The 27,593-nt window shown below is 41.0% G+C and overlaps 1 protein-coding gene and 1 long non-coding RNA gene across 11 annotated transcripts; one reads left to right on the forward strand and one right to left on the reverse strand.

The window, feature by feature from the left end:
- Positions 1-257: 257 nt before the first annotated feature.
- LOC135429631 (uncharacterized) lies at positions 258-918 on the reverse strand. Its single transcript, XR_010436434.1, has 2 exons — positions 778-918; positions 258-711 (listed from the first exon to the last, which is right to left on the reverse strand). It is a non-coding gene; the product is annotated as an uncharacterized LOC135429631 (long non-coding RNA).
- Positions 581-27,589, forward strand: Ae2 (Anion exchanger 2). Of its 10 annotated transcripts, none has more exons than XM_064683980.1 (16): positions 581-718; positions 9,806-10,084; positions 20,155-20,299; positions 20,362-20,629; positions 20,693-20,822; positions 20,990-21,016; positions 21,119-21,283; positions 21,346-21,588; positions 21,660-21,800; positions 22,252-22,269; positions 22,568-22,807; positions 24,042-24,239; positions 24,298-26,015; positions 26,077-26,271; positions 26,340-26,568; positions 26,640-27,589. In XM_064683980.1, exons 2-16 carry the CDS (start codon positions 10,007-10,009, stop codon positions 26,709-26,711), a joined length of 3,867 nt encoding a protein of 1,288 aa, XP_064540050.1. In that variant the 5' UTR covers positions 581-718; positions 9,806-10,006; the 3' UTR covers positions 26,712-27,589. The 10 variants fall into 10 exon arrangements, with proteins under 10 accessions (XP_064540050.1, XP_064540047.1, XP_064540052.1 ...); XM_064683977.1 differs by lacking the exon at positions 581-718 and adding an exon at positions 1,033-1,172; XM_064683978.1 differs by lacking the exon at positions 581-718 and adding an exon at positions 1,047-1,189.
- The last annotated feature ends 4 nt before the right edge of the window (positions 27,590-27,593 follow it).

Below are 27,593 nucleotides of genomic sequence, written 5' to 3' on the forward strand. Positions count from 1 at the left end.
AGCGACTAAAACACACAGCGTATCCTCGATGTGCCTGACGCGAGCAGCTCAGCATAAACACTGACAGCAAAGAGAGAGAGAGGGACACAGTGAGAGAGAGAGAGTGAGAGCAAAGAGTGCGCCGATCAACAACGAGGGTGGCTCTCGCAAGTAATGCTCGCTCTTTCGTACTCACGTGCTCTCCAAAAAAAGCCGTTGCATGCTTTTTGTATACCCTATACTTACATTGAACAAACAGACTATAGGCAAGAGTCGAATTTAGCATAAAAACACTTTAATAAAATTAAGAAGCGCTGACAAGCATTACAAATACGTTGGGGTACTCGTTATATAGATATAACAAATAAATTTACAAATCGCACATTTCTGTACAACAATATAGCGCATACCCGAAATCCTGCTGCAGGGTATGCTCAAGTCGACGATTAACATTGCTACATAACGCATAACGCTCTCGCTCTGTTTCGAAACGTGTTGTTGCTGTTTTCGTTGTTGCGCTTGTTTTTGTTGTTGTTGTATTTGTTGCTGCTGCTGCTGTTTGCGTTTGCTCTCTGTTTAAAAACGTGCTGCAGCAGGAACAGTAAATCATTACGCTCAGAAACGTGCGACCGGAAAGACAGCGTCGATCGACTCTTAATACCGCAAAACCGTTCGCCCCAAGTTCAAGTTTGCCGAAAACGACGCGACGCGCGCGTTGTTGCTATCAAAGTCCTAAAAAGTATTAAAAAAAAAAATCATTAAAATTATAAAAAAAGAAATTGTAAAAGATATACGGACCGATATATACGTATATACGTCAGAAACGTTGTGTTGTTTTTGCTATTATTGTTGTGGCTGCTACTTCTGCCATTTTCTGTGTGTGTGTGTGTGGTTGTCTTGTTTCGGCCGTTCCCGTTGCCGACATCTCCGATCGTCGTTTTGGTCGTCTGTCTGTTGTTTTTATCGACGCGTTTCTTTCGGAATGTTTTTTTTTGCGTACATGTGACGCAGCCGTCGCCGCGATTTGTACGAAAAGCGATTTGTTTGTTGTGTCATTCGCCCGCCCCGACCCCCGGTCGGCCCTTTTTCCAGATCGGTCAATGAAGTTGTGCCGCACACAGTGGAAAATTTCCGAAACACAGAACTGAAGAGCAGCTGGTAAAATTGGCTGCAGCCCATCATCAAAGTCGTAGGTAAAAGAGCTCTTAAAGTACGTGTCAATTATAATATTCATTTACGACTCGGCCTCTCTGGCTGCTATTTTTGTGCCAATTTTAAAAATTGGAATATTTTTGTTCAACTTTTCGACTTGTGGCTATGACGCTCTGAAATGTGTCAAACCCCAGACAAGCAATTTATGTTTTGTACTTGAAATATCCAAAAACAAATGAAATACCTAAAATACAGTTAAATATCAGCTGACAATTTAGTGTTTAAAAACGCCTCTTGTTTTTATTTTCCTCTTTTAAAAATTCCACTCCCCTATACCATATCATGTTCTGTTTTGCTTGATAGCCAACAAATTTTATTTAAAAAAAAATTAAATCTAAATTATTTGTGCTGCTTAATAAATATCTCACATAAAAACAAATCACGCTCGAAAATGCAGCATGTAATTACTCAACTCACAGACTCTCTCCCGCTCTCTTTCCTTGTGACTCTTTAATTCTATCTCTTTGAAACTGGTTCTGCATAGTTTGGTCCATTCACTATTTATTTCTTACATTTCTTTCATTTCATTTCATCTTTTTGTTTAACTGCTCAAAGCCAAGTAAACATAGTTTACGTTTTTGCTCTTTACTCCTGCTCTGCTTCTACCATCTCTCTCGCTCGCTCATTCTCTTGCGCACTATGCTAAACTCGTCTGCTGTTTTATGCAAAATACTGTAACAATAGCAACAACAACTCCTTTGTGCCGCAGCGACGTGCACGTCGACGTCGACGTCAACGTTATCAACACCGTTAAAGTTTTGTAGCTCTTTAAGCTTTCGGACTGCACGTGAATTTCGCGGCTTGCAGCATTGTTGTTGCTGCTGCTGTTGTTACGACTGCCGCGGCATGCAAATTCAAGTGTATGCTAGACGGGGCGCACCCTTTCTTGGTGCTGTCTCCCTTTGCTACACACACTCACCCGTGCGTTCTCTTTCTTGTTCCCTCTGCGGTTACAGCTGTGTGAGTAATGGCTCAATAATTTGGCTGCCTTAACCTACACACACACACACACACACACACGCCTTGCAGCCCTTTTGTGACCCTCTCACAACACAATGGTAACGAGAATTTGTTTATCTTGACTTGTGTGTAGTTTTTTTTTGTTCTTTGCTGATATTTAACCAAAATGTATCATGACGCCTAAAGTTGATTGTTGTTATTGTTGCTGTTGTTGCTGCTGTTGTTGTTGTTGCTGCAGTTTTGTTTACACAAGTTGTGGGTAGCTCATGTTTTGTTTCTCAGACTAGTATTTATTGTTCCTGTGCACGGTTCACGGAATTTGCAACGGCTGCAATTTAAAGTATGCGCGAGTATGTTATAACAAATGAGAGTGTGCCTCTTTGTGCTAGCCAGGTGTCGGAGCGGGCGGGGGTAGACATTTCTGTTAAGCATGAGTAGCATGAGTATACGTAATGCAATACTCAAATATACTCATACTTAATACTCATGTGTTTAATACGAATACGAGATTTATTAGTTTATTTCCCATGTAAACAATCAAAACTCTCTCGTTAACCTAGGCGCACAGTCAAAACAAAAGCTCACCAGTAAATGCCTATTAATCATTACAGTTCCTGAAATTTCTGAAACAATTACGAAAAGAGTAAAAGTGATTGCCACATATTAAATTTCATTTAGATGATACAATATCTGTCTGATATATGTAGCTATTAAGCAAGCAGTTCGTTTTTCCCCTCTTTCTTTTTAATCAAAACTCGATAAGAGCAAATTCTTTATCACAAAACAATTAGTCATTGGCCCAATGGACGCAGCTATTCCATGCCTTGTCTCCAGTGAACCCCTAAAACGAAACATCAAGTTAAGATATTGTGCAATGTACGAAGTATTTCCTGAAATTATTAATCATATGCATGAAACACTTGAGAACCATATTTGTAGTTTTTTTTTCTATTATTTTTTTAATAGATATATTTTGTCGGGGTTTCGGCCAGATCAGAAGCGTGAAATTCGCTTATCTTAAGGGAAGAAGAAGCAGCAGCAGCAGCAGGGGAATCAATATCGAAATAAACGTACTTTGACAAGGGTATTGATTACGCCGCATTTGCCGTTAGTCAGAGCCCGGTCCCGTCGATCGTCTGTCAGTTGTATCAGTTGGTCATTAGTCGGTCGCCAATAGTCCAATTAGAGTTCTCTGTTCTCCGATTGTTGTTGTTGTTGTTGTTGTTGTTGCTAGTTTTGTTTATTTGCAGTTGGTTTGTCGAATCGCAATTGGTTTTTCATTCGAACACTCATGTGGCTGGCAAATCGTTCAAGCGTAAGGTTTTCTAAACGTTTTTTTTATGTTTCTTTTATTGTTGTTGTTGTTTGTATTTTTATTTGATCACTTCGAGTGCAGTTAGTTGGCAAAGTGCTATGAACCCTTAGCCACATTCGCCTGCGTGGCCATAAATCCTTCATAGAGTCGAACAAGCGCCAAGTGTTTGCCATTCAAGTGGAAATGGAAACTACTTTCAACTGCGACTGCGGCTAGGTCAACAACAACAAGGCACAATTCGATTGCATAATTTATGGAACAAGAATTGTGCAAGTGCGAGGATTGCTTGAGATATAGGCGAAAATATAGCACGACGGCAATATGCCGTCAAAATGAATATAAAACTCAGATTCAAGCAGTTCAAATAGGTTTTCACGGGAGAGCAAACATCTCTGCTAATACATAGTACAGTTATCGCTCGCTAAAGAAAACGAAACTGTTCAAAAGACAGTTCATATCTGGATGACATTGAATGAATATTAAAGTTATATATTTCATTTACTTAGCGACGTTTGTGCTTTAAGGGTTGAAAGGATTTTAGAGGCCGACTTTTTGGAATAATTTTTATTTTTTTTTTAATAGAATATACCTACATATACATATATACTTGGTATATAACTGTATGTACTTGAGTATATTTAATAAATTAGTGATCGCTTTGATCAATTAAACAATAGGTTGACAAGAATATATTAATAGAATATATACCATGTCCATATCTTCGTATAGATCTTTAAGCTACAAACAACAGGGTGGCACGAGTCCAGCTGTTCTGAAAATACGCATTAAATCTTCTAGCCGGAAATGATAAAGCGATTTACGACAGTTTAGTAATAAAATGATAAGCAAAGCAGAATATGCGAACTATACTCACAGTGCCTGGCGCTATACCGAGGGCGATGTCCAGATGCCTCATAATGAAAAATTTTCTAAGAAGTTTCAAACAAGAATCATAACATATAAGAACTGAAAGAGAGCTAACGCATATAGAATACCTCATGAACATGCCAAACTATTTATTTGACTCGCCGCTAGCTTAAAGTACTCATTTGTATTCATAGTGCAGTAGAGGTACTCGTTTGGCAGCCCTCGGCGCAACGACTCTTTTTATTCTCCTTATACTTTGCGCTTGCTGATATGACGAGCTGTCTGGCGGGCAACAAAGTTCTTTTTTTGGCAAACCGCAAATCAAATTTCGTCTAATCGCAGTTTTTTGTTGTTTTTTTTACGAACAAGATTTAGGGCTATACTTGGACAATACCTTTCAAATTATGGATTATTATTATTTTTTATGAGAATAATATATGGGGCACACTTCAATACGAATAATTGCCCGGCGTCGACATTAATGCCCCAGTAGCTGGAGTATATTATAATTCATGTTTTCTAAACTGACATTTTTACGGTGGCGTTTTTTATTACGGGTTTTTGGAGGTGCGCGAAACAGGAAATACGCTTCATGGCAGTGCAACCCCCTTTCTCTATTGCTCTCTCTCTCTCGCTCGTTCGCTCGCTCGAATACTTCAAGTTCAATGTCAGTTGCAGTGGCTGTGGCAGCTGCCTGCTGCAAACTGTTGCAATTTGTAAACCGGTTCTTGGGAGGTGCATCCGGAGTCGGTCATGATCGGCAACTGCAACAATTCGAGTTGGCAGCTGTTTGAGCGGCACATCATTTAACAAATGATCTATAGAACCGGCTGGATCTGGAGTTGTTTATCACTTCATTATTTCGCCGGTCGATAATGGCGAGCACGTGTCATATATCAAGATATGCCACTTGAAGTTCTGCCCAGGAATGCCTGCTGATAAGTCGATTATTAAAACTATAATTATGTTGCCATTTATTGTAATCAAACTAAGGTACTTAATTATAGCCCAAACCCACTCCATGTGAGTGGACTACGTAAAAGCAGCTTATCATTTCTTACGATAGCTGAAACCTTTGTCATGATATCGATTAATATCGATTTTGAGATACGTTTTTTAAGGAATAGCTTGCAAATACAACAAACATTCGTATAGTATACATAGATTAGGAATACTTCACTTTTTGGTTATCTTTTTTTCTATTCCTCCAAAATTGAATGAAACTGGTAGAGCTTTGGTATATACAAACTAACTTGTGTATGTCATACTGTATGTCATATTTAAAGCGGTGAAAATTGCATAAAGATCGGATCTTAAGCACCGAGTTTTATCAAGAATGCATTTCCTAGACATAGAGTAGGGCGAAGGGGAGAAGCGACACAGCCACGCGTATGTCTGTATGTAAGTTTCTATGAAAGGAATCTTGTGTGTTAGTAAAAGCAGCTTGGCGCTAGGTTCAGGGTATCTTCTAGTCGGGCACTCTTAATGAGAACACTTCTATTTGTATTATAAAGAGATTTTTTTTCGCTAATAAAATTAATTTGGATGCACTTGTGTATAACAGGAATCTTGACTAAGTCTTGACGCTGGGCTTAGGGTGTCTTCTAGTCGGCCACTCCCTACTAGAACACTTCTACTAGTATTATGTATAGTTCTTTTGCCGCCAATGCTATCAATTTGGCAACGCGTCACATTATAGACAATTATTTGATGATAATTTGCGATTGGGCCAAATGCCATACATTACTGTCAATTGTTTAAATAAATTGTGAGGCATATCGAAGCGCATCGATAAGGCGATCTCGATAATGGATGTCCACTGTACCGCTGTGATAAGACAGCTGCAGACAGCGCCTAATGCCGAACAAACAACAATTTAAATCAAAACTAAGCCAGACCCTTGAACGATCGATCGTTTGCGTCGTTTCGCTAATGAACCCATAAAATTGATCACCACGTTAATTTGGGCTCTTCCCTCTGCTGCACGGCTCCTGGTCGGAATTGTTTTTGTTTTTGTTTTTGAGTGAGTTTATTTGCTTTTGGCTTAAATTATAGCACCTTTGCTTTATGGCCACACTGTGCTCTAGTCGTCCGTTTGTTTGTTAAACCCATCCGCCCCACCGCCTGGCCCTGTTACTTACAACTTATAGTCTCTAATTTTTTGTTGTTGATAACATGCGCCTTTTTTGTGGCTCTGTGCACCATAAAACGTGTAAATTATTTGCTACGTGCCGCAAATTGGCCGAGAGGCAACAAAAACAAAAGAAGAGAGTCACGCGATCGATTTGATCAGTTGAGCAAATTTATAAATAAAAATCACTTTAAGCTGTCTGCTCGGGTGATGTATTGCTGGAATATTTTTAAAATCCTCGACGCTTTGGGTTATGCCTTGATTTTGATCGAAATTTCGCGGGCTAGCTTTGTTTTTGATCTATTAAAAGTAACGCGAATTATTTTGGATTTCATGTTTGATCTATAAAAAGTATCATAAATTATTTTGAATTTCATATTAATGTTTACTTTACTTGGGGATTTTTATATATTAGTTGCTTTCAATTTCATCATGTTTATACAAATTAGGTAAATTATAATGTTAATAGAGTTTGGTATATGGCAAAGCTACACATTATCACGATTTTATTTAACTGATCTTGCGGAAGATGTGCTGTGGGAAGCGGGGGTTCAATCAGATTACATAAGTAATATAATAGATAAGTACGTGGTACGATAGGAAGAATATATGATTGTAGTCCAAAAGAGATGTGGATCTAAGGATCTATAGTAGATCACTAGATGAAGTTAATTACAAATTAGATAAGTAAAAGTATTACCGAAGAATATGAATGAAAAAATAGTCCAAAATGTAAACCTTTTCTTTTGAATCGGCGGATTTCCTGTAGATCCAAGGATCAACGTAGCACTAAATTATCGATAAATGATCTACTAGACTACAAAAATAAATAAAAAGAAAATCAGTCAGAAATAATATTCCGAAATGTACTCCATTTCATTTCGATTGGATAGATATAATGGATACCAACAATAAATAATTTAATAAATTAAAATAAATATATACATGGCTTAAAAAGAATACTTAATGATATACTATATTACATAGTAATTGATATGTATTTACCCGAAAGAGCTAAAAGAAATAGTTGTCCAAAATGTATACAATTTTCTGTGGATCTGAGGATCTACGTCGCTATAAATGACCAAGATAACATAAATAAATAACGACAATATAATCTACACTCAATAAAGCTGAATGAAATAATAATCCATTTCCGTCCATTTCCTATGGTTCCTAAGTACTTAAGTACCTTAACCAACACTGGAATTTCATTCAAATCTCAAATGCTTTATAGAGTACACACAGTTAAGTGCCAGACGAAACCATTCTTAAGTAAGCAAACGCTTTTCCGCTTTTCCGTTTTTCTCTATTTGCGCAATCTATCAAGCGTGTCTCTTGGTTAATAACCACGGCCAAATAATGCGACACGAGTTAATAACTAATGCGGTTCACAACACTGTTCTCAAGGTTAGCAAACACCAAAGTTATCCCTGCGTGTGTGCACCGTGTGTGTAAGTGTGTGTGTGTATTCAAAAGCTCAAGTTTAATCCAGGGCCAACTTTAGACAAACACACACACGTACCCTCGCACACACAAGCTCATCAATTTTATCGCAGGTAGACAAACAAAACGTTGGTCACATTTTTCTTGCATAACGCGAATTTGGCCAAAACGAAAATAAATCGCCTGGAATAGCCAAAACAACTACAGAGGCTATAGACCTGAGCCCTATCTAAGCACGAGACTCAGGTCGAACTATCTGCGCCCCGTACACACCCCGCATTGCCCCTACCCGACCCCCTTTAACAGCCCGTGGCGGGGAGCAGCACTCGGCGGACGCTCGGCTCCGCTTCGGCTGTCAATTCTGTTCTGGGAGCCGCATAAATCAGCGCCATCGCAACCGCAACAGGTTCACACGGCTTTCGTTTGTCATTGAGCGCGCCTCGCGTTGGCGTCTCTCGAATCGCGTATCGCGTATCCTATAGATACGTATCCCATAGATACGCCCACGTATCCGCGCCGTTTCGATAATTTAATTTGTGACTGTGCCAAAATTCGTTGGAACGTCGTTCGAAAAGGTGCCTACACGACTGTTGCTTTTAAAGACCCGCCAGCACGCAGCTCCAGTGCTCAGTCCTATATTTATGAGCCACTCGAATCCATTCGCTCGCCTATTTAGATTAAGTTTTGCATTTGTCAGCTGCTCGTCAGTTGCTCGTTCGCTTTCCCCTGAGTCAGTTGCGCACTTCACTCGGCGTTTAATTATCAAAATAATAGTTAATAATTAATAATACAAAAATAGTGCGCCTCGCGGCAGATAATAATTAGCCCAGCCAATTAGGTGAGGGCACAGGAAGAAGGCGGGTTCGAAAAACCAATTTGTGATTGGATATAATATTGTCTTTATCGAAGGCCTTAGCCAGTGCAAATAGTACTGAGTGCAAATAATACAAAAAAAGAAGAATAATAGCAAAAATAATAATCAGAATAAAATAAAAGATTTAAATTGCGTAAATTTTGCATAATAAACTCCCGAATTGGAGGCTCTTCAAAAATAATAGGTTCAGAAAAATAAAAAAAAAATATATAATAACAATAACTGTAAAAAATTAATAAGATAATGATAATAAAAAAAATATAATTATAAAAATAAATTTGTAAAAAAAAAATGAAAAGATAGAAGCTAGGAGAAGCCATATTTAAATGAATTTATTTATTTGATGTCTGCTATCAAATTAAAGGCTCTTATAAAAAAAAATAAAATATTAATAGTAAAAAAAATAATAATCATAAAAATTATAATAGTATTATAATAGTATTGTAGTATCTTAAAAAAAATAAAAACAATCATAGTACAAATAATAATAACAATCATAATAAAACAAAGATAAAAATAGTTATTATTCATAAATAAATAAATAAGAGTGAGAGAAACTATATTTATTTGCTGCTCCCCAAATTGGAGGGTTTAATGTCGCCATTAAATGGCGATCAATGAAAGCCGCCCGCAAACAGACCCAAGAGCTCGTCCAGAAGCGACGCGTTCCAATGTTCAACACTCGCAATTGATCAAGCGCAAGTCGCGTGCTCGAGCCCCCGACCCCTACCCCTGCCTCAGCCACTGCTCCAGTCCCAGCTCTAGCCCCAGTCCCAGCCCCAGCTCCAGTCCCAGCCCCAATCTCTGCCCCTTTCCCTTGGTCGCGAGTTGTGCGTGTTGCTGGCATTTGACTTTAATTGAGTCGCAACGCGCAATTTTATTGCTCGGCGTTTTATGTTGTGTGTGTGTGTGTGTGTGTGTGTGCGTCTCAATTGGCCCACAGTTTAAGCAGGCAGAGTCATAACTTTATTCTTTATTAATGTAATTGCGATCTAAGTGTATCCTCTGTCCACACTTGCAGCCCCTTCGGTCGGTCTACAGTCGGAAGCCGTCGCACCGAATGCCGAGATTCTTGGAGCTGCCGCAGTGGACGCGCCCAAACACCCACAGCTCAATGCAACTGCGCCGGTACAGGCGTCTGCAAATCATCAAATAATAATCAGGCTTTAGCCCAAAACCCTTTACAAATCCTTTACGAACTGCGAAAGGACACGGCGCCAAGATGAGCTTCAGTTCGGCCAGCGGCCGCGAAAACAATGTGCGCAAATTGTCCTTTTTGGGCTTCAATACCAAGAAAAAGGTGAGTCCCGACTGAAAAGTATTTATATATATATATAATTTAATTAGCTAATGAAGCATAAGACAGTGTAAGTAAAGGCTAAAATTGAGTTGCAGGAATGAACCAAAGTCCTTTCATCAGCTAAATACTTGAATATTGATTAGAGATCTTTGAGATAGTTTATAAATATTTGATTGAGGGAGAAAAACATTCAAGTAGTTAAAGTGCATATCATTTAATTAACTAATTAAGGATAAGAAAGTCGCATTAAAGATTAAAAGCTTTCAAGGAATACAAAGGACTTTGAAGATACTTGATAAGGGAGGCACAAACGGACATGGCTATAACAATTAGACATTGTGTTCGACATATCATGACAAAATTATTTTTTAATATAATTAGACTTTCAATTTTAGTTCAAACGAGAAACAAAGGATATCTTCAGCATGCCGAAGATTTAATACCCCTTCAGACATGTGGCTTCTGCAGATATGTGAGAATAGAACATCACGAAAATGTTGAGTTCGTGGAAAATATCTTTGAAAACAGAACATTTTGCTCTATAACCATTCTCTACCATTCCACCGATCTTTCCTTTAATATCTATATTATATAGTCGTTCGATATTGATAAGATTTTGCATGGATATGAGGATCACATTGGAACGATTAATCCCGAGTTTTGTCATAAAAAGGTTTCCATATCAGTACCAACTTTTCGACCGATGGCAGCTATATGATGATATGGTTATCCGATGCTGATAAGATTCTGCATATATATAGGGAGCATAGTGAAACTCATCAATGCCGAGTTTGGCCAAGATATCTCGATAAACAAAAAATACATGCACCTACTTATGGGCACATTGATATATATGATATAGTGGTCCGATCCGGCCGGTTCCGTCATATGTATTGCCCGTAACAGAAAGATCTATGCAAAGTTTAAAGACGATATCTTTAAGATTGAGAGACTAGTTCGCTTAGAAATATTATACCTTCTATAAGTTTACAATTAGCGGAAGATCCTTTTCTCGTAGATTTTCACTAACAATTTAAAGTCAATTCTCATTGCAAACCACAAAAACAATTTGCACACATATGGCATCAACTTTCGCTCCGATCACTGATCTACCAGAATTTATTAATAATTTATTATTAAGCCCCCGAGTGCACATAAAAATCGCAATGAATGCGAGTTGTCTACGAGAAACCTACCCAAAATCGATTTTTCATATTCTGTCAACGGGCAACTGTGTGAGAAACGGCTTTGAGAATGCTTCCTAATGTTCAGTTAGTTCAGTTTTATACTTATATGCATTATTTATAAGCTCGTATTAGCTCTAATGCCCGGTAATTTTCCACAAACAAAAAATGCGTTAAATTTCGAGTGTGCAAAAAAAAAAATGGAATTTACTTTTATTTTATTTATTTTTTATCTGCCTGATTAATTCATTTGGTTTGTTGTTATTTATTTTTTGTGTTTTATTATTATTTTTGTTTATTAGGTTTGTTTTTTTTTTTTTCTGCTGTACGCGCGGTTAATGTCAAGTAATTGTTATTGATTTTTTGTTTTGTTATTGTTGTTGTTGCTATCACAAAATTTTTACTTTTCTATTCAGTTCCGCGCTTGTTAAAGTTGTTGTTGTTGTTGTCGTCATGCCCGCCAGCAAGTCAGTGACACAATTTGGAAACCAGTTTCGCATTTTTTTTGCGGATTTAAATCGAATCTCGACTTTGGTTTCAATTTCGATTTCAGTTACAGTTTCGCTTTCGTGTGCCAATACCCTAGACACAGACCGGGAGACGTCTGTGTCCGTGTGTGTGTGCGTGTGCGGGGATTTCGCATAATCACGTATTCATTCATTCAAAATGCCATACACGCACCCCTCCCCACCTCCTCTACCGCCCGCACGTACTTCATAAACCCGTTAGACGTTCACTTGGATGTATCTATAAACTAGACCAGACAAAAAGCGGGCGCATTACGTATACGCAGCATGGCACACAGCAACGAGGGCGGCTTTAAGGCCAAAGCCAAATGGATAAACAACAACAACAACAACAACAACTAAGCACAAACTGAGTGCAAAACAAAGCACAAAACAACAACAACAAAAGCGCACTTTTAATTGTGCGTCTAGAAACAGTTAACAAGAGAAGGGGTGGATGGGGGGGCGTGTGTGTGTTGCTCCGGAAGCTAGTTAGACATTCAAAATGGACGGATGGACAGGCAACGACGCGCGCACACACACACGCATACAGAGACACATAGTCCACAACAGGAAATCAATATTCGTGGTCAAGGCTGCAACTGCAACTGCAATAATAATAAAGGCAACAAGCAGTTGTAACAACAACAACAGCAGCTACAACAACAACTGTTGGCATTGGCATTGACCAGAAAGTGCTCGTAATGAAATCGTTGACACCTGAGCGAAAGCCGCGTTTGCTCTTGGCCATTAAGTTAATTGTCAAGGTAGCTAACGCCTCGCCTCGTCTAGCCTCCGCCCACCCCGCCCCGTCAAGTAGGCAATGATTTAGGCATTCAACATTTCAATTATCCCGTTAGTTTTGCCCACGCAGTTCGCGCAGTGTCATATGACTGAGTGCGATGAGTTTTACCTGTTATCAATTCGTAATTGCCGCAGACGGTCCCAGCACGCACATGGCACGCCCCTACCACCAACGGCGCAGAACACGCCCCAAACAGTGCACACTGGTTGCAAGAGTCTTGTAAATGAAGTTTTAGAACATGTAAGAAAATGAAAGAAAATGATTTTAGGACTGATTAGCCAAAACCGTACTCTTGTTCAGTTCTTATTAAAGAACGATTTTGAAATATTTCTTAACCTAGACAATGGTTAAAATTATTTTTAAAGAATTTCTGAACGTAATATCAAGTTTAATTTTCCAAATAACCAATTTTTAAATACATTTCCTTTGAAAACTCAAATTTTTTTTAATATTCGTCCGCATAAAAGGAACTTCTATCAAATTTCTTTATGCCTAGCAAATATTTATTTTCTGGCATGTAGTTTTTAATTATTTTCCTTCTCTACACATTGTTTATTTTTGTTTTTCATAATCAAACATGTAATATTTTAGATTAGATTGCCTCTGCCAGAGTCCTTGTGCAACGAAGTGTTCATAATTCGAATATATTTTTAGGGTAAAAGCGCAAGCTTTTTGGCTAAAGCTTTTGTCAGGCAGCCCGTGCCAGCTCAACACCCCCAATCAAACATATTGACCTTGACCGTGTGCAAGGCTCGCTTTCGCACTTGCACACACTCTCCCTTAGTTTTTCAGCCTCTCTCTCTGTCTCTTTCGCTCGCTCTAGCTTTCGTCTTTGCCTCGGTAGCTGCAAAAGCTTTTGGCACGTGTTAGGCATATGCAGCTGTGCGTAAATGCAGTTGCTGCGCTGCCAAAATGGCCAGCGAGCTTTGAGCGAAGCTTTTTTTTTTTTTGGGGGCGCACGTAAAGTGCATTTGATTTACGTCAGCAGCAGCCGCAGCAGCAGTTGTAAAAGTTTCGGTCAGCGCCAGCGGCCGTGAGAACAGCTGTTTGCGCTGCAGCGACGTTGGCAGCGCAGCCAGTAGCTGTTAACTATGCTACAGTTATACGCGCGCCTCCATTGTGCGCCTGCGCATGTAACATGTGTGCGACGCAGTGGCAGCGCTGGCAGCAGCAGCAGCAGCCACAGCCATAGTCACGACATTTGCTGGGAAGCCTTCCCAGACGCCACAACATTTTAAGGCTTGAGAGCGCGCGCTGCTCCGTCTCCACGCGTTTTCCTTCTATTGTAGTGTGCGTGCGTGCGTGTGCGTGCCAGTGTGAGTGTGAGTGTGTGTGCTGTCTTGTGTCTTTTGCTAGTTGCTTCTGCAGTGAACTGTTAAGCAGCTCGCAGGTCAAAGTGCAACAGGCAGCCCGCCAGCCAGCAACTGTTACGAAAGTCCCAGCAACAACTCGGGACACGGAACTAATGAAAAATTCGCCTGCGGGCTGCAACTTTGTGAAAATTAAAAGTGAAAACTTTGTCTCGTCTATTGAATAAATATTTGCAGTTTTCAAGGTAAAACAAGCGCTGAATGTTTGATCTATAAAACTTGCCCACCTTTATATTAACACGCACACAAACACACGCACACACACTCACTCAAAATACCTGAAAAGTTTTCAAGAGCGCACAACCTTGAAAATTATAAAAAAATGTGCATAAAAACACGCACACAGATACACACAAGCTTAAATCTAGATATTTTGGATCAAATTCTAGCCAGAATTTTTCGCACAACAAGTGAGCCAGCAGCCTGGCCACTTGGCCAGCTTCTATTCTATTTAAAACACACTTACACACACACACACATACACGCATGCCATTTCGGGCACTCACAATGTCATGTAATAAATAAAATGGGCGCAAGTAACGGCAACTGAGATACGGGGCGCGGCCATGGACGGCAGCATCTTTTATGGCTCATCTTTGCACACTTTTGCGGTCGTAACTGTAAAGCTGGAAATGTGGGTGCGCCTGTATGAGGGTGTATGTGTGTGTGTGTGTGTGTGGGTACTTTCAATATATATTCGCATGCCCAGCATAATTCACACATCAGCTACCCAAGTGAAAACCAATCTCAATTTCAGATTCTTACGCTCATGCTGCATGCCCCACACACACACACGCACACCCGCACTCATACAGGCAATACGTTGACCTTGAAGTATGCAACACTTTTCTCACTATTACGAGAACAAGCTATGTCATATTGTATATAGACCATGTTAGCTCAATTACATTATGTTTTAACGCCTTTTAGAGCACAATGAACATTTTAACCTTTGCACGTGTCGATTGCTGAGTGCCCGTCTGCTCGCCTGTCTTATGCCCTTCCTGTCCTTCAGCAAGCGTTTCCGCTGCTAAAATTCCCATCAAATTAACACACACGCGCACACAAGTACACCCATAGGCATTCGAACAGACACAAACAAAGTGGAGCATCGTTAATTTGCAAACAAATTTAATATACGAAATGGTTGGCCCCAAGGAGCCAAAGAATCGAAGAAAATTATGCGCAACGCATGGGATACATTTTTCCTTTTCCATATTTTTTTTTTTTTGTGTACATTTTCCGTTAGATGCCTTCAAGTCAAAAGTGAAATGTAAAGCTGAACGAGGTTGTCTCAGGTCCTGAAATATTTGTTGTTCTTCCTGCTTTTATGCCCTTTGGAATGCATTATTGAACGGGGTATATAGAAACGAACTGTTTGAGTACACTCAGTGCTTATTTATATTAATTTTTGGGATTATATTTCTGACATAGTTTTAATCGTCGATCAGTCAGCAGTTTCTTGATCATATTCCATACCAACTTTTAAATATCCATGTGAGTTATTACTAAGAATACTGTGTTAAATTTTGTGCAATTAATATGTAATTAGAATGTCATTACTTTTTAATTACTTCTCAAACTTAATTTGCAATTACTTAGCAAATACTATATAATTACTTCTTAATCAAACAACAATTACTGTGTTAATTATATAATTTAATTTATATAGTAATTAACTGTGTAATTACTTAGCAAATAATTACATTTTTATTACGTTTCAATCTTAATAACTTTGCAATTACTCTGCAATTGTTGCGCAGTTACTCTGTAATTACTTTCAAACTTTTTAACTACTCTACTATAACTCTTTAAATTCTTTTCAACTGTATAATTAATTTGCTGTAACTCTGTAATTACTTTTTAATTCTTTTGTTTTTACTCTGTTGTTGCTATCAGAAAATACTCTTCTGCTTGAATCAACATTTAACAGGGCATCACACAGTCGCTATTTATTCACTTTAAATTTTCATCGGACTGTGTTTCGGCAGAACAAGCCGTTTTAGGCGGAAAATTTGTGCACAAGCTGGGGGGCAAGTGGGAGAAGGGTAGGATAGGAGCCGTGGGTGACTGGGAATGGCAATGTGCCGCTGACATGGCCGTGGACATGTCATGGAAAGTGCCACGAAACTTGAGACGGAGGCGTTTTTATTGCTGAGAGGTGATGAGAAGTTAAGCACGAACGGCTAAACTTGACTTGAAAACTTATTGGCCCCAGCTGCTTACATAAGAGCAACAACAACAATGGCCAACACTCAAATCTGTTCAAGTTGTTTGCCACAATTTGATTCAATTTGGCTGACAGCATGCAACATGGCAACCAAAAAGTTGCCGCATAACTTGCTTATGACTTCTAAGTCACGTGCCGTTCGCTGTTTTCCGCTCTAGGTCGCTCTGTCCCGCTCCGCTCCGCCCCTCCCCGTCCCATTCCGCCCCCTACTTGCCAGCTAACACTCAAATGTTTTCAAACCGCATCAGTAACATTCAACAAGGAACATGCCACACACATGACTAACTTTTTGAGCAGAAGACCAGCTAAATGCGAGTTCGTGCATCAAGTTCGCGTTTATTCGAGTATTTTTGAGTCTTTACGCAATGCTGCACACCTGAGTGGGGACAAAAATAATACAGAAAAATACAATATGAGTTTTTAGAAGTTTTTTTTGGGTCTGGGTTAAAGTTTTGTAGAAACAGAAACTTGTTAAAATGCGAAAGTTGTTCAGGTGAAAAACTTCAGAGTTGGGTCAAACGACCGATTTTAATGGGTATATGTAGTTCTTGTTAGATGAGTCGCTTCAAGTGAACCAATTTTTCAGGCAACTGAACTAACTAGCATAACAAGCATTTTTTGTATCTAGTATATTATACCCTTATACCCTAAACCTATTGAAAACGTGTACCAAGGTATATTAGATTTGTGAATTGGTATGTAATTTTTTCCACTATTTATATACCTCCCTTATTTCTCCCCATACTCTGCGCTGGATGTAGGGTATCTCTTAGTCGTGCACTCCCATCTTGAGCACTCTTACTTGCTATTCAATATTTTTGTACAAAGCTTTCAGGCAAATTATTCCCATAATTTCTATATTAGGCATTCAAAATATTGTTTCTTATTTCACTTAAATGAATATTATAATTATATTTTTTAAGGAAAATGTGACTTTTTGAAAATATTTTCGAATTTATTTTCATATTTCGTGGTCAATGTTGAAAGAGTTGATGTACTGTCAAAATGTTGTCGAGTCTATTTTTGAACTAAACTTTCACCAAAAGTATTCAAAGTCAACAAGTGAAATGTATTTTAAATAGGTTCTTAAGAGATTTGCGTATTTCGGGCCGTTGCGAGCCTTTGTTGTTGTTGTTGTTGTTGTAGTTGTTGTTGTTGTTGTTGTAATGTGAGCAAGTTGCGTTGTTGTCTGAAACAACGTCGGCATTTTCATATTAATTTAGCAAAACGCAAAGCAAACAGCAGCAAACGAAAATTGACAGCTCAGACAGCTGTGGGCGGGGCAGTGGGCGTTGGGGCGTGGGTGTGGGTATGTGGGCGTTGCAGGTGGGCCAAAGAGCAGAACACACACACACACACACACACACATATGCACACACACGCACACACACCATCGATTATTTTGATAAGCGACGCTGACACTGCTGCACAGTTCGCTTAGCTAAAGTGCGCTCTCCACCTGTGCGCTATCAGCAATGGGCGCTTGATTGGGTTGGTTGGCTTTTGCTGGTTTGGTGGATTTTAGTTTAGTACTTGCTGCTAACGGTTAACTCATAATGTTGGCCTTGGCTAATGGCTGCATGATAAAATACTTTTCGTGCGGCTCGCCGTCTGTTTGTCCGTCTGTACGTCTGTCAGTCAGTCTAATGACAGATGGCAAAAACATCAACATCATTATGATCAATATCATTACCAATAACATCATAATTAACATCATTTTCATCATTATAATAATCATACATATGTGCCTCGCGCTCCTTTGCCTCGTTTCGCTCTTATCGATTAATTAACGTAACGGGGCGCGTTACGCTTTGACTTATCGCACACACACACACACACACACATAATCGCACACACCCTCACACACACACACACACACACACACACACACAGACAGTTGGACAGACAGGACACATATTTGATATTCCCACGTGCATGCTCTCAGCGTTATTAAATTGCTATTTATAAACTCGGAACCTAACTGAATCGAACTAAAACTCGGCTTTTATTTTTCCCCATTTGTTTTCCAGTCTATTGTTTTCCTTTTCTATTTTCTTTTTCATATTTTTTTGTTACGCTTATCCCGCATGCTTATCAGCTACGCAATTGTCAAGGATATGTAGCACGACATCATAAAGTTATTAGGGAAATTTAGCAGAAAATATCGTGCGGGAGGTAAATTTAGAGGGCTGTAAATTTTGGAGGCGTGGCTGTGGCAGTTGTGCCAGGCAGAAGGAGGCGGCACACAGACGCAGCCGCATAAAGTTAATTTCATACTCATTTTCATTTATGTGTGTGTGCTTAGGATAAGATGGATTTCATGTTGAGCCCAGGCAAACAGCCATAAAGTCGTTGTATTCAGTGCGAGGACAAACACGTGGAAAACAAGCTCTTTAAACAGGTAGCTAATGGCGCATAATCTAATTTGGCTCAGCTTAGACTTTGACGAACGAATTTACATATGTCACATGTATACTACATGGACCTGGACAAAGACTGTGCTTTGAATTAAACAGATTAAATGAAAGAAACTTAAAGGAAAATTGTGAAAGGAAATGTCGTTAAATATTTGCTACTAATTTGCCTGATTCTACATTCTTTATTGATATATGTTTTTCAATTATAAGTATTACAAAGCCAACTATTTTTAAATGCACCGACTGCTAAGACATACTAGATAAAATTTCAATCTGAGTCCTCATAGTCATATTTTGTTATAATATGTCCATCTGCCCGTCCTACCGTTCGCTTCTCCGTCTGTCTGATCTCTTAGACATCTTGAAACCACTATTTCATATAGCTGCTATAGGAACGATCGGTTGAAAAGAAGGATCTTATATGGCAAACTATTCTGTTTTTTAAGATATTTATAGCAAACTGCAAAAGGGAAATGTCTACAAGGGTATTAAATGTTCGGCGTGCCAAAGATATCCTAACTTTCTCGTTGGTTTCTCAAATATAGACTTTATTGGGTGTCATGAAACTCTCTGAACGCGTCATCAAATGGCCTGATAAACGAAGAATATATACATAAATATATTTTTATATATTATAAGTAATAACTGTGGTCTTTAGACTGTACCATATGTATAGACTAATAGCTGACTAATTTATACATAAATATATCTATAAAGCCCATAGTTGTAACTCGATTATATTGACAATTTGAGGTTCACTACGCAACATTTCGATATCTTTAGCCTTCGCTCTGATTTAAAATAGACTAGAATTCTATTTTCAAGCTTGATTGATATGCAGAGAAAAACAGAGCAAGTATTTCGCAAACAACTTCAGCAACAAGAACAACTGCACACAGAAAAAAAGAAAATAATAAAGAAATAACAAAAAAAAAATAGCATCGATTTGAAAGAGCGTCAATCAATGCCTTCGTCACTATGAAAATCAATTGATTTCGATTAAAAACAATTAACATAAACGCCATTAAATATGCTTACAAAGAGATGATGGTACGATCGATCCAACGATATCAACAATTTGCGATTGTATGATATATGATGGAAGTATATTTAAGTGTTCTGGTGCGTGATCGCTGGGGAATGCTTGGAGCAAGGGGCTATTGGGGGGCGGAGATCGAAGATCGACACTTCATGATGAATTTGCGGGCTGTTTCTGCAACTCTGTGGCAAGAGGCAGAGTTGGGTCAATATTTACAGAATTATATTTACACATGACAAGGCGACGACGACGATGACGACGTCACGCGCCAGCTACAACAACAACAACAACAACAACTACAACAATAAGAACAACAACAATCAGAACTATAATAACAACAATGGGCTGCGTGATGCTGAATGTTGTCGCCGTCGAGTCGCATGACTGTTTTTTCTTATAGATTTTTAATTGAAAAGTATTTTGTTGTCTTGATTCACATAACGTGACCAGAAAATATATATATGTATATATAGACTGCCGATTGAGTAACCCAAATGCAATTCCCATTTCCATTTGCAGTCCGGCAATGAGGATCCCGATGAAGTGCTGCTGGACTCGGAAATGGACAAGGTCTTTGCCGGCTCAAGTGCGCGCAAAGAAAAGTTCGATGTAAACACGTTCCAGGACAACAGCCAGCAGCCGATTGGTTCGCGGAAAAAGAGCAGTGAGCACCCCTACTATAAATTAATATGCGATATATCCTATCCTAATTTTGCTTATTCGTAGTACGCACAAATGATTTGAATATTGAGGAAGACTCGGAATACGAGAGCCAAACTGAACCATTGAATAATGCACAAAACTATGATGATATACCCGAAGATTTTCCGCTAGTCTCCGAGCGTGCTGGACACGGCGATCACTCGGACAATTCGGCTGACGAGAAGCACGTCCAGTTCGGTGATGCCAAGAAGAAAATTGTCATCACCCCGCCCAGTCTGAGCTATGATGAACAGCCCACGGACCAATCGCACGAACGTAAACGCAGAAAAAGGTTTGCCACAGACACAACTACAACTTGAATCCGATTCCAGACTAACCTCTTTAACATTTTCAGCCGCCATCAGTATTATAGACAACGTAAATTTTCACATCAGGACAGCGTGGAACCCAAAAAGACACTCGAGGAGAACGGTGATGCAGGTGCGCGTAGGATCTCTGTGCAGCCTGAGGACACGGCATTGGAGGTAGGCCAGCCGTAACTCTAGCTAGTTGTCCAAACCAATATCCTCTTAACTAACCTTGACCACGGTTTTAGTCAACCAATTGAAAACTAAACCAGTCAAATACCTTTCGTTACCATTGCTTTTCTTGCTGCCAACTATGCTCGGATTCACATCCACCTACTATATAGACAAATGCCGAAACGCCGGCCACACAGGTTGATCACAGACCCTAACTGAATGCCCTTAAGCTTTTGAACCCTGCTTTTTTGTTTGGGCTCCCCACTAAAGTAAAGTTTTTCTTGTTTCTCCCTGGACAGGAAGCTGATCTCAATGAGCTGAGATCACATCGTTCGGATGATCCGCGCGCCCTGCGACGCCACAAGATACATCACTCATCCATCAAGCTGCGTGAACAATTGCCGCAGATAACAATTTCACCGTTTCAAAAACAGAGGCCCGAGGTCGATCACAGTCCCCATGAGGTAAATATTGATTGTACGCACGTTTAGAAAGACCATATTTTAAAATTTTGTTTTCGTTTTAGATCTTCGTGCAGCTGGACGAGCTCACGGGAGTGGGCGATGATCGCGAGTGGAAGGAGACTGCGCGCTGGATCAAATATGAGGAGGATGTGGAGGAGGGCTCCGATCGCTGGGGCAAACCGCATGTTGCCTCTCTCTCATTCCACTCGCTGCTCAATTTGCGTCGCTGCCTGGAAACGGGCGTTGTCCTGCTGGACCTCAATGAAAAGGATTTGCCCGCCGTTGCCTATCGCGTTGTCGAGCAGGTAAACTAGCTTATCTGCCTTCATCTCTCTCTCTCTCTCTTAACTTGGTGTTATCTTATTGCTCTTTGTAGATGGTGGTCGATGATCTTATCAATATCAATGACAAGCCTTCGGTTATGCGATCGCTGCTGTTGCGCCATCGCCACGTGAATGAGCACCAGGGCGTGTTGCCCTTCACCAAGCGCAAGTACAACAGCTACACAAGTCTGCAGGTAAGACAGCGATCCACAGCGATCCTCAGTGATCCTCAGGGATCCTCAGTGATCCTTTGTGAAACTCTGGATTACTCTGTGATCCTCTATGATCCACAGCGATCCTCAGGGATCCACAGCGATCTTCTGTGCGATCACAGCGATCTTGTGTGATTCACAGTGATCCTCTGTGATCCTTAGTGATTCTCAATGATCTACATATATAATTCACTCACATTTAACAACCTGCATTTATTCAGTGCGTGTCCTGTAATCGCTATAAATTGGCTTTAATGTGTTTCAAAATTTGTTAATCATTGATCGTTGATCGTGTTCATTATATGCTCTTGTCTATTTCTGCATAAATGCGCCCATAACTGTGCTACATTTCATCAACCACACACCAATCGTACACCAACAACAACAACAACTACAACAACAACAACTACAAAAATAACAACAACACCAACAGCATCTAATACCCAAATCGGTAATGAACGGCTATTGTATAAAGACATATATATTATATACGATATATATATCTGGCATCTATAGTTAACAGACATTGTTATCAAGCTGCTTATGTCCTGTTTTTCTCTGTTCTGACTCTTCTTTTATTTCGTTTCTGCGACTCTTTTGTTTGCCCATTTTCGTATAAATACCACTGTATATATATATTTATATATATGTATATGTATATGTACATATTTATATATATATGTATATGTGTATATATATATCTGAACACTGAACACACTTTGTCTCACAATTGCGCACCACACCAAAAGCTACTTTGGATGGGCGCCGAGGCCTCACAGCAGCTGCAACAACAACAGCAACAACAACAACAACAGCAACTGCAACAACAACAACAGCAACTGCAACAACAACAACAGCTACAACAATACCTACAACGATCTGCCAAGGCGAGACGCAGCATCTGTGTGACCTCCAGTGCGCCGCCAGCGGCAATGCTCAATCTGGGCGCCATAGATCATCGACGACACTCGACGACATCGTATCTGGGTGTAATAAGTTTAAAGACCTATTTGACAAACAAAAATAAACCCCCTATGCAACAGATCAGGGAATGAAACTGCACAAATGGAATTGCCGCAACAAGCAACAGCTTTTGTCGGCATGCCGAAGATTAAATGCCCTTGCTCATATAGTTGTATATGTTTCCGAACATTCCCATGATTCCATAGAAAAACTCTATTTCCGATCGATAGCAGCTAACATATATCGTATAGTAGAAGGATATTAAGATAGATAGATAGAGAGAGTTGGGAGAATGGTTAAACTAGTAATTGATGAGTTTGATTATGATTAAGCGAAGATTTGTTTCGCTTGGAGCTCAATCTCGGATTTATCTTTCCTATTATGATATAAGTAGTAGTCCGATATTGATAATTACAAGTTATATATGGATATACCATACCTAGTACTCTGAGGTGTTCCGATACAGAAACTGTATATCCTATCGATAGCAGCTATATGATTTTAAGACAGCTAAATATATATGTTGGGAGAATGGTAAAACTAGTAATTGATGATTATGATATCTGGAAAAGCGAAGATTTGTTTCGCTAGGAGCTCCATCTCGGATCGATCTTTCCCAATATGACATAGTAGTCCGATGCTGATAAGATTTTGTAATGAAGAAAGTAAAGCTAGTTAAGATATAAAATCAAAACAGTCTTATTTTAAAAGAAATCTAATCTCTACCGATCGATCGATCCTAGGCCAGGTGGTTCCACTTAAAGATGCAACATGATAGACGGACATGACTTTATTGACCCGGCTATTGATACAGAGATCAAGAATAATATAATAACTCCATGCAAGGGTATCGAAAGTTGTAACGGTTTCATTCCCTGCCCTCCGCTAAAGTGCTTTAGAAATCGAGCCGTTTCTTTTTAGCCCAACTAGCCCACCTAGCCACCACGTAGCCACTCCCCTCTCTTAGATAGATCCACTTTAAATGCTCTCCAACTCCACGATTGGCAAGTTCTCAATTGTGTGTTGTTTATTTACCAACTTACTCGTAAGTTAGCCTGTCCTTAACCTCAAAAATGTTACCTCAAAATGCACCGAAAAAAATAAAGAAAAAAAATATATATATTCAATAAAAAGAATCAGCCTTTAACCCTTAAGTGCACGCCCGTTAAATGTTCTGCATGTTGTGCTTGTTGTCTACCGTTAACACCCAGTGTACATCGCCTGGACGTGCCTCGATACTAAGCTCCCTCCTCCCCACAGAACCTCTCGGGCAGCACCGATGACAAGAAGATCAAGATTATGCCCGCCAGCGAGATTGGGGGCAGCAAGCGCAGCAATGAGCTTAAGATTGACATGAAGGACGACGTGTACTCCTCCTCGCAGGAGGACCTCAAGAAGCTGCAGAATGATACCATACTCAAGCGCATACCCGCTGGCGCTGAGGCCACCACAGTACTGGTAAGTCGGCACATGGGAGGATCCATATGGAGCATTTAATTGATCTTCGCTTCGCCAGGTGGGTGCCGTCGAGTTCCTGGAACAGCCGACAATTGCCTTTGTCCGTCTCTCGGAGGGCGTGCTAATGCCAACGCTGACGGAGGTGCCGGTGCCGGTGCGCTTCATGTTCGTGCTGCTGGGACCGCGCAACTTTGACCTGGACTACCATGAGGTGGGTCGCTCCATCTCCACACTGATGGCCAATGAGCACTTCCATGCCATTGCCTATAAGGCGGACGATCGCCGGGATTTGCTGTCGGCCATCAATGAGTTTCTGGATGATTCGATTGTGCTGCCGCCGGGCAACTGGGATCGTCACGATCTGCTGCCCTTCGACGAGCTGAAGGCCAAGAAAGACTGGATACGCACGCGCAAGATCAAGGCGCTGCAGGTAAAGCGCGACAGCGAAATGATCAAAGTCGGTCGGGATGAAGAGAAGGTGCTGCTCGAGAAGCAGGCGCTGGGCGCCATCACTGGGCCCGGCGGCCCAGGCGGCGATGGCGGCGACGATGATGACGACGGTGGCAAAAAGAAGAAGCCCAGTCCCATGGACAAAACGCATCGGATGTGGGGCGGCCTGCGCAACGACCTCAAGCGCCGCATGCCCATGTACAAGAGCGACATACTCGATGGACTCAACACGGAAACGCTGGCGGCGACCGTCTTCATGTACTTTGCCTGCCTATCGACGGCCATCACATTCGGCGGCCTGGCCTCGGCCAAGACGGACAGCTGGATTGGCATCTCGGAGACGCTGGTTGCCTGCTCCTTTGTTGGCATTGTCTTCCATTGCTTGTCCTGCCAGCCACTGGTCATCATTGGCACCACCGGACCGCTGCTGCTCTTCGATGAGGCACTGATGGTCTTCTGCACGGAGAACAATTTTGATTTCCTGTCGCTGCGCGTCTACGTCGGCATCTGGCTGATCATCATCGCGCTGTGCGTGTCCGCCTTTGAGGGCAGCGTCTATGTGCGTCTGTTGACACGCTTCACCCAGGAGATCTTCTCGGCTCTGATCACGCTCATCTACATTGTGGAGACCATGATGAAGCTTGTGTCCATTTACAAGCTCAATCCCCTGCTGGCCGACTACAATCTGCCGCCGCCGACGCTGGTCGAGCACGAGACCGCCGCGAATGCCACAAATTTCAATATGAGCGTCAGCCTGTTGAATGCCAGCACCACGCTGACTCCACCGACGCCCAAGTTGCCCATCAATCAGCCAAATACGGCGCTCTTCTGCACCATACTCACGCTGGCGACCTTTGTGGTCGCCTACTATCTGAAACTGTTTCGCAATTCGCATTTCCTGGGCCGCAATGCGCGGCGAGCTCTTGGCGATTTTGGTGTGCCCATTTCCATAGCCATATTCGTGCTGGTCGATTATCTGGTGCCGTCGGTGTATACCGAGAAGCTGGTGGTGCCCGAGGGTCTGTCGCCCAGCGATCCGACGAAACGCGGCTGGTTCATTGGCTTCAACACATTCGAGACGTGGGTGCCGTTTGCCTGTGTGGTGCCCGCCCTGCTGGTCTATATACTGATCTTCATGGAGTCACAGATATCCGAGCTGATTGTGGACAAGCCGGAGCGCGGCCTGAAGAAGGGCTCCGGCCTGCACTGGGACATTGTGCTGCTCTGCCTGCTGAACACCTTCTGCGGCCTGTTTGGCATGCCCTGGCATTGTGCGGCCACAGTGCGCTCCGTAACCCATGTCTCCTCCGTCACGGTGATGTCACGGTGCGTTAACTTGCCTCTCCTCCTTCTCCGCCCCTTAACTATTTTGCTTGGATCCTTGCAGCACGCATGCACCTGGTGAATCGCCGCGTATTATCGATGTCAAGGAACAGCGCTTGTCCGGCTTCTTTGTGTGCGTCATGATTGGGCTGTCGGTGCTGATGTCGCCCCTGCTGCGTCTCATACCCATGGCCGTGCTCTTTGGCGTCTTTCTCTACATGGGCGTGGCCTCCATGAGCGGCGTGCAGCTCTTTGAACGGTTAGCTAAACCATGACACATGTCCATTATCCACACACAACTGATCTGTTCGCGTTCCTTCTATTTAGCATACGACTGTACTTCATGCCGGTCAAGCATTATCCGCCCACGAACTATGTGAAGCGTGTGCGGCCCTGGAAGCTGCATCTGTTTACCACCATCCAGGTGCTCTGCCTGGCCGTGTTATGGGCGGTCAAGTCATCAAAATTCTCGCTGGCCTTCCCCTTCTTCCTTATACTCATGGTGCCCATACGTCTGCAAATGGCATCGCTCTACAAGCCGGAGGAATTGCAAGCGGTAAAGCCTCCATTCGTATTGCCCTCCAGAATTGGGGATTAACCAGAATTTCGCTTTCTCATTTCGCACAGTTGGATGGCAGCGAGGTGAAAAACGACGAGGATGAGCCCGATTTCTACGAGCAGACCAACCTGCCTGCCTAGTGGCTGAGCAGCAGCAACTGGAGTTGGGTAATATCCAGGCTCAGTTTTAGGCCAAATTTAATTAGTCCTTTTATAAGTATTCAAAGTATTAAAGCCAAGCCGCGTACCCATAATACAAAACCAACAAAATCAAGTAAATACAAACGCATTACGAGAAATGTTTGTGACGAAATTCTGGTGATCGTGTAAACGAACTACCTGCATTAGTATTTAGAGAGAAGGATTGTATAGCCTAAAGTAAAACACACACACCTGAATACCTATTAGATTGTAAGGGTTGCAGCTGGCCGCAGACATCTATTGATTAGGGCCCGGTCGGAGAGGAGGAGTGCCAAGAACTCAAGAGCAGGAGAAAACGTTGTACCTAAAATGAAACATGACATGGTAGGGCAAATATGGCACATATTTTGCTGTAAAGAGCTAAGAACAAAAGAATAGAGTATTCGCAATAACCTACCGATAAACGATAACCGATAACCGATGACCGATTATGTTTCTGATTCTGTTCAAACTAGGAAAAGACCCTCATTAATAACGCCTTATGACAAGATGTTTGCTTAGCGAAAAATATTTATGAAAACAAAAGAAAACTTTGCATCACACACACACAAACAAAAACATATTTATTTGGTTTTTCTCGTTGATTATTTTCTCGTCTCGCGCGTATTATTAGCAATAAATATTTTGCATATACATATATTACATACATATATATATATATATATACACATATATATTTACAATAATAAACTCGGTTTAGTCTCATCGAAAGAGCAATGAACATGAAGAAGCATTCTTAGAAACAAAATTAAAAACTATTTAGCTTCAACTGGCGTAGTGATAATTAGTGTCAAACACACACACACACAAACAAACAAATCC

The sequence above is a fragment of the Drosophila montana genome, unplaced genomic scaffold (genome assembly GCF_035044405.1).
Source record: "Drosophila montana isolate Dmon_TW-CO22-7 unplaced genomic scaffold, ASM3504440v1 contig_2668_1, whole genome shotgun sequence".
NCBI classification, from domain to species: Eukaryota; Metazoa; Arthropoda; class Insecta; order Diptera; family Drosophilidae; genus Drosophila; species Drosophila montana.